At 32.3% G+C, this 14,969-nt stretch overlaps 1 protein-coding gene across 3 annotated transcripts; it reads left to right on the top strand.

Moving 5' to 3' along the window:
- Window positions 1-4,341: 4,341 nt before the first annotated feature.
- LOC139523152 (dynein light chain roadblock-type 2) lies at window positions 4,342-9,335 on the top strand. 3 transcript variants are annotated; one of them, XR_011664566.1, is made up of 5 exons: window positions 4,342-4,479; window positions 5,376-5,451; window positions 5,978-6,783; window positions 7,166-7,892; window positions 9,097-9,335. XR_011664566.1 is itself a non-coding variant. In XM_071316955.1 (5 exons), the coding sequence occupies exons 1-4, from the start codon at window positions 4,477-4,479 to the stop codon at window positions 7,865-7,867; spliced, it is 294 nt and encodes a 97-aa protein (XP_071173056.1). In that variant the 5' UTR covers window positions 4,342-4,476; the 3' UTR covers window positions 7,868-7,892; window positions 9,097-9,335. The 3 variants fall into 3 exon arrangements, 2 of the variants coding, with proteins under 2 accessions (XP_071173056.1, XP_071173057.1); XM_071316955.1 differs by having other exon boundaries at window positions 5,978-6,145; window positions 7,821-7,892; XM_071316956.1 differs by lacking the exon at window positions 7,166-7,892 and having other exon boundaries at window positions 5,978-6,145.
- Window positions 9,336-14,969: the final 5,634 nt, after the last annotated feature.

Raw genomic sequence — 14,969 nt, 5'->3', positions numbered from 1 at the left:
TAGTTCTTTTAAACCATTTGCCTTCTAATACATGTACCATGCTTTGGGTTTTTGGTCGTTCAAGATGAAATTAGATCCTCAAATGCACTAAGGATACTTGGAGTTTTTAACGTATTTTCTTTATTTGTATGCCCCATATATGGGCATTACGTTTTCTGGTCTGTTTGTATGTCCTTACCGTCCGTTCGTCTGTTCGTCTGTTCGTCTGTTCGTCCGCCCGTCTATCCCGTTCCTGGTTAAAGTTTTTGGTCGAGGTAGTTTTTGATGATTCAGAAGTTGAAGTCCAATCATCTTGAAACTTAGTACACATGTTCCCTATGATATGACCCTTCTAATTCTAATGCCAAATTAGAGATTTTACCCCATTTTCACGGTCCACTGAACATAGAAAATGGTAGTGCAGATGGGGCATTCGTGTACTTTAGACACATTCTTGTTTATCGGTTACATAACGATCATATATTGCAGTATATCATTGATATTCGTTAAAGTATTGGTACATTGGTACGGATTGAAAACTGAATCCATGGTGTCGCAATGAACATTGTGTTAACCTCGAAAGTAGTAATATCGTTGATATATATTTTACACTGCTACACACGCTGATTTTAATTTAAAATACTAGTTTGTAGCCAGGATAACATTAAAAGGTAAAACTGAATGTACTGCAGCAACTATCACATACACTGCAGGGTGAAAATAATGTGTATGTTATATGTTTATATTGTATAAATGTATTCAGCTTTGAAAGACCAGCACGCTGAGTTGAAACATAAAAATCTATCTTTTAATATTATCCTGGCTACAAGCTACTCATACATGTATTTGGTTCCATTCTTAAGTTCAGTGTGTATAGCGGATAACAGTGTAGAATAGAGATCAACAACCTCCTACGTCCGAAGCCAACACCAGGTTCATTGCGATCCCATGGATTCAGTATTACAACCCATGACAAGAAATTATCGCTCAAGACTCCTGGGGACCTTCTACGGCACCCATCAGTAGTTACCGATTTGATTTCATTCAACAAATTAATTTATGACCTGCATGTACGGGTCGCTTAAACACGGTTGTGATATTAATCATCCGTGCTATTTGCTCTATGGGATGTTTGAATAATTTCAACGAAGGCAATTTGGCATGGTATCAATAGACGTATTCAGGATTTAATGTAACCACGGGTAATAATCATACATGTACTTCGTACAAACGACAATACGACTTCTAAAAATCCAGGCTAAAATAAAGCGTATGTTCTTTAATTCAGGTACGGGCGCAAGTTCACGAGTATGATCTAGTCTCGCTATAACGACCTCCATAATCTATCAATGTTTTAACTTATTTTGATGCTCGTTTGATTTATTAAATGTATCAATTTTAAATTGTATATTTTAAAAAAAATCCACCTAGTAGGTACATCCTCAAATGGTTTTTAGAAAAGTTTATCTTTTCAATAGATCTAAAATCTGAAGAAGAAAAAACAGGATACTGTTATTTCATGTGATGTCCAATTTGTTAAAAAAAAAAAAAAAAGCCAACAACTATTTGCCTCTTGGTTAATTTCATACATTATACTTTAAGTAACAATGACTGTTCATTTCATTTTGTATTGTTTTGTTCGATTCGTTCCAAATTTTTTCCGTTTCGCACTTTAAAGGTACCACCTCCCACACTTCACCCCTTTTAGTTTTTATTATTTGGTGAAAACAACTTCACAAATATTTAATATAATATATTCATACGATAAAAGACACGTTTGAAACTCTTGACTTGCCTTATTCGGTCCAAAACATTTAAAAATTTTGATTTTAAATCAAACTTTAATTAAAATTCACCAAAAAATAATATTTGAAAACTTTTTAAAATTTTGAATTGATAAGTGTTACACATATTGAAATTGCTATATTATACGTTGTAAGTAAAAATAAAAAATAAAATCTTCACAAATATATCATATAATATATTCATATAATATAAGAGACGTTTAAAACTCTTGGCTTGCCTGATTCGTTCTTATTTAATAAAGAGTTACGAACATCACAAATTTAAGTTACGACCATATCCTCAACATTTTTGTTTATTTAGGACTATTTAGTTACGACCATCATGCTTGTATTTTTTAATGACTATTTTACCGGCGAAAATTGGAATGTTTTGATGCATTAAATTTTGTTCCAATATCAACGCACTGAAGATTAGTATGTATGAGACAAGCGGTTTGGCTCATTATAAACCTTTTACTGCACGAAAATCGGAAAAGAAATGCCGTGCTTATCCCTAGAGTTGTCTCCCATTTTCGGATGGTCGTAACTTTAAGTTTAAGTTACGACTACCGCTTACCACCAGTGTCTTTAGAACCGTCGGGGCCTATTATAGCTGACTATGCGGTATGGGCTTTGCTCATTGTTGAAGGCCGTACGGTGACCAATAGTTGTTAATGTCTGTGTCATTTTGGTCTTTTGTGGATAGTTGTCTCATTGGAAATCATACCACATCTTCTTTTTTGTATATTTTACTTCTATTTGAATCTTCCAAAATGAAATAAATTAGAAAATATAGTTATAAAGTGACTATTAACATAATTTTATAATACTTTTTTATTTATTCTATTTCTCTAGTTTTATTCTAACTAGGTTTACCATTTTTTTTTTCTTTCAAATTTTCGATTCTTCGCCGATGATCTTCGATGTGTACGCAACTGCGTTAAATGCGTACGGGTTGCTACGCGCCATCAAGGATTTGTATACGTGTATATATATATATATATATAACAAGTCAAAAAGGGTACAACATCACCATTAAATAACTATAAAATATACAAATATTAGATATTTCGGATAACAGATATCCTTCTTCAATAATAGCACGATGTCAAATGAATCATGTCAATATATTCAAACTGAGATACTTTTTCTAAATCTTGAATTTATACAATTTAAGCCAACACCACAGACGCTGATACAATTTTAAATTTCCAAACACGGCGCAAAGATTACTAAGATATGTCAAATGAAAGTAGTTATTTTCGTTGTGAACTGGCACAACTCTAGATTGCCAAAGGTTGTGACAGTTGAGATGTTATAACTGCATTGAGGGCAGTCCTCAAACAAAAAGATCAAAAATGTCCTAACCGATCCAGGATGGTATAAATTAGACAACGGTAGGGCAATTACAACAGAAACTACATATTTAAGCCTCCCAAACGAATAGCAGTCTAATAATGATTGAAAAAATAAGTTTTATATAATGAGGTAAAATAATTGAACGTGGCAACGTACTTATACATCATCCCGAATCAATGGAAACCTGTAATTTAAACTGTTATTTTTAAAAATAATTTCGAACTGTAAAGCCAGTACTAAATCCGGCGTTGTTTAAACAGGTGGTCACAGGAAAATGAAGGACTCGTTCTATGTTTTTTTCATTTATGCCCTCTGGGGAAACTGTCCGTAACTTTCTTATCCAAAATCTTTCCCGAGCGACTTTGTCGACCTTCGACCAACCCTCGTTGTGGTCTATGATTGTGATGGTAAGGTTTTTGAGATCAGCTTGTGTGTGTCCAGGTGATCTCAAATGACGACTTACGGGTAGGTCGGGCTTGCAAGTGTAGTCACTTCGATGACCATTCATGCGTTTGTTAAATGGCTGCTCTCTCTCGCCAACATACTGCATGCCACATCGACACTGAAGGAGGTATACAACATTCTGGGTTTTGCAAGTTACATTGCAATATATAGTGTACACAGACCCAGTCGAGTGGCAAGTGAATGTTTGAGTATTCAGTATTTGTTGACAAGTCAGGCAACGTCTGTTACCACATGACTTGCACCATCCTGCAATTGTACAGCTTTTATTTATCCAAGATCTTTCCCAATCCTCCTGTCTTAGCTTTTCGGAGACCAGCAAGTCTGAAAGACTTATTTGTTAGAGCTGACGTCTCCTCAAATATATATATACAACTCGTCTAAACATCAACCCAACAATGTTAGATCTGTAAATATATATATATATGTCTCTGACTCGATCTATACCTATCCTCAAGTTAAGTATTACAATAAAAATTTATTCCATAATTTCTTCCCAGGTCTTCCAAGGACTTCCAATAAGAATTTCCAGTTTCTTACAAGAAGAACAATGTTGATTTAAAATTTCGCGCGCACCTGTCATTTTTAACTGGTACCTAGAATGTAGAGTTGTAAATAAAAAACAGTAGAAAAATAATAGTTTTTTCTTATACATGTACAAAGAGAACACAAAGGCATATTACATATGTTACACTCATATTCATAAACATGAACAATAAATTAAACACATATTTTAGACTATACCAGATCATTAAATAATCAATTTTTTTCTTGGAGGCTATATTGTGATTAGAACGGAAATCAAGTTCACGCATGTCAAATCAAAAGTTGTAACCAAGGAAAGATCTTTTTCAACACAAGCAAGTCTACAACATAAACAACACACACAAAAATGGTAAGCATAACATACACTTTATCTTAAACTTAGGATGATTTAGTAATCCATCTTCCTAAATCAATTAAACTTAACTTGCAGATGATATAAAAAATGAAAAGAGATGAGAAAAACACAAAATATTCTGCACTCATATTTTTGACACTTTTTATTCTTATTGTTAAGAGAGAAAAAAATCCAATTATGTTGATTGTATATCGTTAGTGTAACTCGCCGTTAAGGACATATTCACCAAAAGTTGTTTAACATTGATTTGTACCCATGAGGGATTTTGATATAAAATCAATTTTGATAACAGGTGAGCAGTATCGACCATGTAATGATGTATGACTCATCAAGAATTTGTATACAGATCCTTGGAATTGCATTTCAATACTTTTTTTTGTAAAAAATAATGCACATTTAAACTCTTACACCATGTACATAGCACTTGTAAAACCAAATGTCAAGTTGTAAACAAGATTACCTAAAATGGATATAGAAAAAGTTCATGTATTTAATTTTTGATAACATCATTTGAAAAGCATGTAACAAGTCCGTCATTGCTATAGCAATTAGCGAGTATTGTACAAAATGTATGTATGTACTGGTAGATTCTTCCATTAACCTGGAGAACCCTTCTTTCGTCATTCCCACTAACCTCTTGAAGCCGTCGAGAGGTGTGTGGAAATGGAGAAATTTGTGTATATGATCAGCAAAATTTAACCGAATGAAATATCATCTGGCGGAAAATTTGCATTTAGTCCAATGCACTAACCCCTAGATCCACGGCTCTCCATGGTTTTTGCCAAACTTCTTTGAAATCTCTAAACTTCTAAAAGTGTACTTCATATGACATCTACATTAAATAACTCACCTCCAATTTATCTTTACATTCTTTTATTATTATATTTCAGTCTGAAGTAGAAGAAACATTAAAGAGAATTCAAGGCCATCGTGGGGTCATTGGAACTATTGTTGTTAATATGGAAGGTATGATGCTTAGATATATCTAACATTGTTGAATGGATGGTCAAATGCACATTTTTTTGTATTCATTCATAGATATAATAGACCAGAAATGTGTTGCAAATTTTAACTGTTAAGTTTGATTACAAATGATAAAAAAAACACTGAATTGCTACCCTGCATCTTATGAAGTATATTTTCAACAATTCTAAGTAAATCTTTTCCAAAAGCTAAATAAAACCCTGTAAACATCAATACCATGAATACCACCATCAGTGATTGATTCGTTGAATTTATTTCTGGACTTTGTTTTATACCATGTATACGTTTACCATTTAAAATGGGCTTCAAGTCTTTCAATATTCATATTACTAACAGATTATTTTATTTAGTCAGATTTTTACATAAATAGGGTATCTGTGAAAAAAATATTTTCAAGTTAAAGTTCTTCATGATCATCAATTTACAAACATGTGGTTTCATATTGCTTGTACCTGAAAAAAATTGTATAAAGAATTACAGATGTTTGTATGACCTAATCTATTTTCAGGTATTCCCATCAGAACAACCCTTGATAATTCTACAACAGTACAGTATGCTGGTCTGATCACACAACTGACATCAAAAGCCAGAAGTACAGTCCGTGACATTGATCCACAGAATGACCTCACATTCCTTAGGATACGATCGAAAAAACATGAAATTATGGTAGCCCCTGGTATGTGTACAGCTAGATTGTTTTATTAAATGAGTCTAGTAACATCATTTTCATTGTCTGTTTCTATTAAAGTAGATATTTCAAGACAGATAATAGTAACAGTCTTTTGAATATTTGCATTGATTGTATCATTCTGATGATTCAGGTAAAAAACATTAATCACCGTATTTTGTCAGTGGTTAAAAAAATTTGCATAATTGAATTATCAAAACTTTGAAAAAAGTCTTTGTCACACATTAATTAGTTTGAAAGACAATATTCTGATATTATACACAAGTTTTAAATGCTTCATAACCATGATAACATGTCAGAGCCTAGTTTTTGTCCACTTTAATGCTTTACAAAAAAACCATGACTTTCTTTCTCTTTTTTACATACAAATTTAACAACTTACAACAAACTTTGCTAGTTAAATTAGTGTTTTATATGCTTTCAAATGTGCTCTTGGTTTAGGTTTTGTAGCCTTATGTATATTATATATTTATTATATATATTTGTGTGCACATACACATTTTAACAATATTAACAATATTTATAACACAGATTGATTTTGTTTTTTGCTTTTACTAATTTTATTAACATGATGATTAACTCTAATCAGATAAGATACTTTTACTTACCATGACCAAGCTCCACAGGCACTGGTCTCAGAAAGAAAAATTTCTATATACCCTTATATAACACAAGGTAATAAACTCATAATTTAAAAAATGTCAGGGGTCGAGGGGGTGACGAAATTTTGTTATATGTTGATTTCTCGACTGACAACCGCACTAAAATTTGTCATTTTGTAAATCTAAATTGATTTATCTTAGTAGGCGTGTTAAACACCATTGTGAAGATAAATCAATTTAGATTTACGACAACAAGTTTTAGTGGGTTTCGACAGCCGTGAAATCAGCATATAACCGAATTTCTTCACCCCCTGACCTTTAAAAAAAAATTTGTGTTATATAAAGGTATATATTATTATGATAAGGGGGTAAAATTCTGAGACGATTGTCTGTGCCAAGCTCACAGGAGATTAATAACTATCTTAAAGACTATGGGTCTCAGCTCTCATTTACGAATGTCTCTGTATTGGGTTTTAAAGATTGGACATCATAACCTTGTAGTTTGCTACCAATATTGTGTTGTTAGTTAGCATGAGAAATGTTAGCTTTTGTTATTGTTTCCCTTCATTCTCCACATATTTAGGTGTATATCCAGAAATATTAAAAAGGGGATTTTACAATGTAGTTGCGTAAACTAAGAAGAAAGGGGTTTCCATCCTCCCAAACCAACTCTTAAACAAATATGATAATTTAATGTGTGTAATTCATGCTTTAATAATTGTGTTTAAAAACTTTGTGTGGTTGCTAGGCTAGATAATCAAAACTGCTATGCTAAGCTTGAGTTGAACAACTCATCTAATAAAACAATAAATAGTGTTTATGCAAATTTAAAAAAGTTTAAACAATAATTAAAACATTTAAAGACAAAAAAAAAAATATTGAAATCTTATAAATGAGATCTATATAATTATTTATATTATTAACCAAATAAAGATATAAAAAAATATCAGATGTTGTAAAAGTAATGTAGAAATTCAATGTAAATTTTACAATGCATGATTTCAAAACTATGCATTTAATTGAGAGCATTGCTTTAGATGTATATTTCTCTTTTTATACAGAAAATGAATATTTGTTGATTGTCATCCAGAATCCTGATGCGGTGTAAGAGTTGTTTCCCATAAGTATACAAGGTACTTGAATGGATGCTTGCAAAATTGTATGACAGTTCAATTTTGAGAATGGGCAATTGTTACCTTAAGTTTTGATTTTCTGTGAAAACAATTTTTCCTTATTTTGATTGATTCTAGTTCTTTAGTTATATTTTGGTTTGAAGTCTTATTTTACATGTACATTTATTTTTTTATGATTTATTACTGATGGCAAATTGAGGTTTTCTTTGAATTCAATTTAGTTTTCTCCATTTGTTTAGTTTTGTTGAATCTTTTCTAACATGTTTATGATGTTATGAAAATATGAACAGTTTGTGTTAAGACATTGTTTATTTGGATTATCATCCTGCAGTTAATTTTGATTAGTTTCATAGTATTGCATGCATATTTTCTTACATTTCTTGCTCAGTACAGAAACTTACTGCTTACAGATATACACATTGTAAATTAATTACTTCACAGCTAACTCTCACAAACAATGTTTTTATATAAACACATGTCACAATTTATACTTAACGACACACTTTTCTATATTTTTTCATGCACGCACATGTGTTTCTTCCTCTTTTTATCCTTATTCCAACTACAGCTTATTTTACAGATAAGAGACAGTGATCAACACTTCATCTCATTTCTTATCATGCATGAAATGCTTAGATTGATGAAGTTCATATTGTCACTTATTTCAATCATAGTGATACTACCTTCATAGACATTTTTATATATTTTTGTAAATGCTTTATATTTAGAAACCAGTAAAAAATACCCAAAATAAAACTTTTCCCCCAGTCCCAACAAGTCCTTTTATATGAATGAACAAAATGAATTTATGCACAATTTTGTTGCTCTAAGGGTTTTGGCCTGGTAATGCAATGCAGAAAACTATTCAAAACACTTTCTCCCAAAGACAGATTGAAAAGATTTTAATAGAAAAAAACACTATTGAAACTACACAGTGATGTTTTAAACTGAAGATAATTAATTAAAATAAATATTGTTAGAGTGAATAAATTTAGTTGAACAATGTTGTTCAACTCTTTAGAATTGAGGTAAAAATGTATAAAGAATCCTCACAACATACACACTGCTCAATTTATTAAATAAATATTTTATTTAAAAAAGACTATTGAAATTTTAAAGACTGACAATCTTACAAAAAAAAATATTTATTTAGAATACACGTTATGAAACACATTGCTGAATAATATATTTTTCTCTATTTCAGAAAAGGAGTATACATTGATCTGCATACAATCACCATACGACAATTAGGCTGTGGAACTTACATCTGGAACAAAACTTTAAATATTTCTTGTTTTAATGTTATATAATATGTACAATTTGTCTTATGTATTTACGTTTCAACTTTGTGACCAAAATTAAGCATTAATTTAATTCATTCTAAAAAGGTTATTTATTGGTCAATATGTGAATTTTATCATTAATACACATATAAATAATTAATTTTTTCTTTTTTGCTATAAAGCCAAATTAATTATTTACGTCATTTATGTTGCAAAAGTGAGACATAGCAGTCCTAGATTCCGTTGATAGTGTTGTCAACATTTTGGTTCAGCATGGTTAAAGTTTTGTCTCGCCTGCAACAAAAATCCCCTTATGATAGACAACAGTATTGATTTACTATCTGGGGCAGCGACATTAACTTTGTATATAGCTTATTTCAGAAGGCAGAAGACCTTATGTTACAAAGTTTCATTGTGATATGTCCATAGTCTAATGACTGCTTGAAAAAAATGGTTTTTATGTCCCGGTCAGAGCAGAGAGGGAATTAAGTTTAACCCTTGTCCATCTGTTCTTCTGTATGTCCACAAATAGGTTTCAGTTCTCTGAACCTAAGTTTGCCACAACCAAATGTTAAGAAACTTATTCTTAATGCTAATTACCACATAAAATAGAACAAATTTGAAATTTTTGTGTATGTAATGATAGAAAGTAAGGAGTACACATCTGATTGGTAGGTTTCTTCTGACCTTGACCTGGTTTTTATTGTTTCCATTTTAGTTCTGCCGATAAAGCCAAGAGGACTTTACGTTTGCAGTCCATCTGTCTGTCTCTGTCCATCCTTCAGTCCGACAAATCAGTTTCCACTTTTTTTCGTCAAGCTTGAAGATTAGGATTTGATATTTGGTGTATTGTATTATCATGACATGTTACAGATCAAGTTGAAATTTTGTTCCATTCTGATAATTTTTGTGCAGAGTCATGATCCTTGGACTTACAAAATTAACTTAAATAATCAGTTTTCAACACTCATTAATGATTTCATCATGCTTGAAGATAGTGATTTGATATTTGTTACATAGATTGCAACATGACAAGTAATAGATCAAGTTAGCATTTTGTTCCAAGAAAATGAAATGTTAACCTTTTTATGCCCCACCTACGATAGTAGAGGGGCATTATGTTTTCTGGTCTGTGCGTCCGTTCGTTCGTCCGTCCGTCCGTCTGTCCCGCTTCAGGTTAAAGTTTTTGGTCGAGGTAGTTTTTGATGAAGTTGAAGTCCAATCGACTCAAACTTGGTACACATGTTCCCTATGATATGATCTTTCTAATTTTAATGCCAAATTAGAGATTTTACCCCAATTTCACGGTCCACTGAACATAGAAAATGATAGTGCGAGTGGGGCAATCGTGTACTTAGGACACATTCTTGTTTGGACTATGTATTGCTTGTTATCAGATACTATGAGCAATAAGCTTGATAGTTACATTAGGTGCATGGAATGATTGTGAGGTGTGCATGTTTGTTTGACAGGTTTCATATACTTTTGACCTCATTTTCATGGTTCATTAGATTGGACAGTGAAGTTTTTACAGTTTTCTCAGTTTATCAGATACAGCAATGGGTCAATGATATATGGAATGCTTGTAAGGTAAACATTTTTTGTCTGGCATGGTTGATGTGACCTTGACCTCATTTCATGGTCATTTGTCAATGTAAATTTTTTGTGGTTTCATCTGACCTTGACCCCATTTTCATGAATCCTTGGTTTAAATGTTTTCACTCATTTTCTATAATATAATTAGTGAACCTAAAGAAATTACAACAAACACCTCATATTATTTTGTATCATTGTATTTAAAATAGACCAAAATTAGTTCAGTTAATGAGGTTTAGGATTTTTAACTTGAGAATGTTTCATTTTATTGAAACTAAACTTAAATATATGGACTGTTTTATTCATTTTGGCATCACTGTGTATAAGTCATGGTCAAATAAAACATACCAGACTGACATGCATATCCTTAAATATTCCATACACCTAATATAGCACACAGTATTTAGAAAAAACAGACCAAAACACAAAAACTGAACTATAGCAACTGAAACATGAAAATGAGGTCAAGGTCAGATGACACCTAGTAGTTGGACATATACACCATACAATCATTCCATACACCAAATTTAGTCATATTGCTTATAGTATCTGAGATATGGACCTAACCAAGAAAACTTTAACTTGTTCACTGATCCATGAAATGAGGATTAGTTCAAGTGAAAACTGTTTGATGGGTATGAAGGCCTTGCAAGGTATGCACAAACTAAATATAGTTATCATGTTACTCATAAGAAAGTAATTAGGAATACCAAAAATATAACCTTTTTCAAGTAGTCACTAAACCATGAAAATGGGGTCAAGAACAATGAACATATGACAGACAGAAATTTCATAACATAAGACATTTATATTCAAAGTATGAAAGATCCAGGTATTATTCCTTCTGAAATATTAATCCGTTAAGAGTTTAGCTATTGACACCGCTGCCACCATATCACTTTTCCCACATTGAGCTTTCTGCAACAAAAAGTCGAAGGCTTGACAAAAAAAATTGCATTTTAAACAAAATTATCAATCCGTACATATTCAACATCCAATGGATCATGCATGTTCAGGAGGAGAACAATTTATACAATAGGAAGCTCATGTCATAGAGGCCATTTAGATTAAAGTGGGAAACATTTGGTTTGCTGTTGGAAAGTGAGAGTATATTGGATTAGACCAGAAATTTTGCTTTGCAACAGGCAATCTAAGGACCTATCAATGAGTTATTACAAGGTTTGGAAACTTAACGTGTGGAGTGCACATCACTCTCTTTACTCAAAACATTAATTCTAAAGAACCATATGAATTATGGCAAGGAGAAAACAAAGTGACTTTATTTCTGTTTCTCAGTCACCCTTGGGTTGAACTAGACTGGAACGAAACTTCTTGTCATATATAATGAGTGAAAGATTGGGTTTTATTTTATAATCACCGAGACCATCATCAAATAACAAGAGGCTCTCAAGAGCCTGTAATGCTCTCCTGACTCAACTTGGGTTTTTGAAAGCATATAAAAAAGATAAAATTTGGCTACAAATTAACAACACTTGTTCAGCACCTGAGGAGGAAAGGAACATCAGTGCTATGTTTGGTTTCATTCAATTTAGGCAGCAACCATTTGATTTTCTGGGGGGGGGGGGCAATCTAAATGTGTACAAATAACTTTCATCACCTATAAATAAGATTTAAGTTCAAAAGCAGACAAATAATTGAATTTAATACTTGTTTTGTATAAGTGTCTTGTCCGTAGACACTTCCTCATCTGCTGGTAATACTGGAGTGCAAAAGATAGTCAGAGAGAGAGAAATACTTTTTCTTCATTTGATTTAGTTAATCTTTTAAGGTATGCAGTAACTGGAATAAACATATTGAAGTAAAATAAGGTATGCTTTTTGTGACTGATAATTTGCCACTTTTTAAAATCCACTTCTGTAAAGTAATATTGCAAAAAATTAGAACACTTTAATTACCATTTATTTGATTAAGAATAAGATATTTCTAAGTTTAAACACCACATAGGAACAATTTAGACCCATAAAACCAAGCAATATTGATATAAAGCCATGTCTACGGACAAGACATTTCGACATTTTTTTCATATTCTTCCTCTATTAAAAGATGGTAGAAAAAATGTTAGGAGTGTTTTCATATCTACAAAAGTGTAAGAACTTAGCAATGCAACATTAATGTTATTACACTTCCAGTTTACTAGGGAATGCATGTCTACGGACAAGACATTTTTTCACCTTATTTGTAAAGCCAACTTTGATGGCATATATCTCCAGCTAGGGTACTGCAATATTGATATATGAGGTAGTTTTTTGATAACAATTATATACTAGAAGAGAAAACAAAACATATAATAGCATAAATTTGATTTATTTTTCTCTTTTATCACTTCAATGAGCAAGCTAAAAACAAAAGTACAAAATTTCATAACACATGCATAGTATTCCACTTTTTATCATAACTTTGTAACCACTGAAGATTTTTCGTTGCAACAACCAGCAAAAGAAAGATTAAAATAAAATAATTTGTCTATAACAGTGATCCAATAATTTAGGTGAAATTAAGTTCACTTATTAACCTTAAATTGATAAAAACAGCGTAATTTTAAATGAAACAACATAACGTGAAATTTTGCCCATTTTCAGCGTGTCTTTGAGTGGTTTTTTCAAAACGGTCACACATATACATGATATTTGATATTCTTTGTGATGCCCTATACCCTCTTCTTCAGTTCAAAGATTTAATACTTATGTTAAGTGTATCTTCTTGTCTTTAGAAGCCTATAACATAGACCCAACATGAAATGAACAACTGATTGTGGCTAGGCCGTATGTTTGGTTTCATTCCATTCAGTGGTTCTCTAAAAGAAGACATTTGTATGTATTTCCAATAGAGTCCTATGTTAAACTTAGCCCCTCGCTGGCTCCATCTTGGATGATGGATCGGCTACAAAGTAACAACACTTGGACAGCACCTCATAAGGAGCATTCATGCTATGTTTGGTTTCATTCCATTCAGTGGTTCTCTAAAAGAAGTCATTTGTAAGCATTTCCCATAGGGTCCTATGTTAAACTAAGTCCCCCGCTGGCGGCCATCTTGGATGATGGATCGGCTACAAAGTAACAACACTTGGTCAGCACCTCATAAGGAAAATTCATGCCATGTTTGGTTTCATTCCATTCAGTGGTTCTCTAAAAGAAGACATTTATATGTATTTCCCATAGGGTCCTATGTTAAACTAAGTCCCCCGCTGGCGGCCGTCTTGGATGATGGATCGGCCACAAAGTAACAGCACTTGGTCAGCACCTCATAAGGAACATTCATGACATGTTTGGTTGCATTCCATTCAGTGGTTCTCTAGAAGAAGTTCAAAATGTAAAAGTTTACGCAGATGACGACGAGGGACGCCAAGTGATAAAAAGCTCATTTGGACCGTCGGGCCAGGTGAGCTAAAAAGCAACAATGAAATATGAATAGGAAAAGCTTTTCCAGATCATTAATTCTAGAAATTTTAAATGTCATATGAACCAAACTTTAATATAAAAGTCTAATAGAATAAGTGCAATATTCCTATCTATTGAGATTACTGTCACAAGTTTCAATAAGCCTTATTCCACTTCAGCAAAGAAAACTCGAAAATTCAAAAGGCTTTTCTCCTTTCTTATAGAATGAACTCATTATAAAAAAATAATTTAATTAGGCAAGGTAAACTCAAGATTTCATTACCAAAGTATTTCGTCAACAGCTTCACTTGCCATTCAACAATGATGTTGTGAGCTAGAACCCTGCACATGGCTTTCTCCACAAATGAAAACTAGCCAAGAGAGCTGAAAGTGAAGTTACACACAAACAATCAATCAACCAAAATAGCAAAGATGATTTTATTTCTCTTATTAGTGATTTCTGCTCTCGTTAATCAGGGTTTTTCCGTTACAATTTCTTTATTCGTGGTAATTGGTTTCCATTATAGCCGATTCAGCTAGTATTCTGCATGAGCAATTTAATATCTCGACCAATGGCGTGAATGTATCTTGTATTTTGTGAATAAAACTTTGTGTCACAGAGACAACATCCCTTTCAAAGAGCGGATAACAGCTGATGGGTCTTCAATGTAGCAAGAAAATCCTGCAACTGTTTACATATACAGTTCTAACTTTTAAGGGCAAAAACAAATTGAAAAGTAAAATTTGCCTATTAAAAGATTTACACACAAGTGATTGTTAAGGCACCTCAGACACAGACA

The sequence above is a fragment of the Mytilus edulis genome, chromosome 5 (genome assembly GCF_963676685.1).
Source record: "Mytilus edulis chromosome 5, xbMytEdul2.2, whole genome shotgun sequence".
Classification (NCBI taxonomy): domain Eukaryota; kingdom Metazoa; phylum Mollusca; class Bivalvia; order Mytilida; family Mytilidae; genus Mytilus; species Mytilus edulis.
This window is presented reverse-complemented; position numbering and strand designations above follow the sequence as displayed.

What these genes read in the sequence shown, in the direction of transcription:
- LOC139523152 (XM_071316956.1), top strand. An exon ending in TATTGTTGTTAATATGGAAG is followed by an intron (nt 5,452 to 5,977) that starts GTATGATGCTTA and finishes ATCTATTTTCAG; the next exon opens with GTATTCCCATCAGAACAACC. An exon ending in TGAAATTATGGTAGCCCCTG is followed by an intron (nt 6,146 to 9,096) that starts GTATGTGTACAG and finishes TCTCTATTTCAG; the next exon opens with AAAAGGAGTATACATTGATC.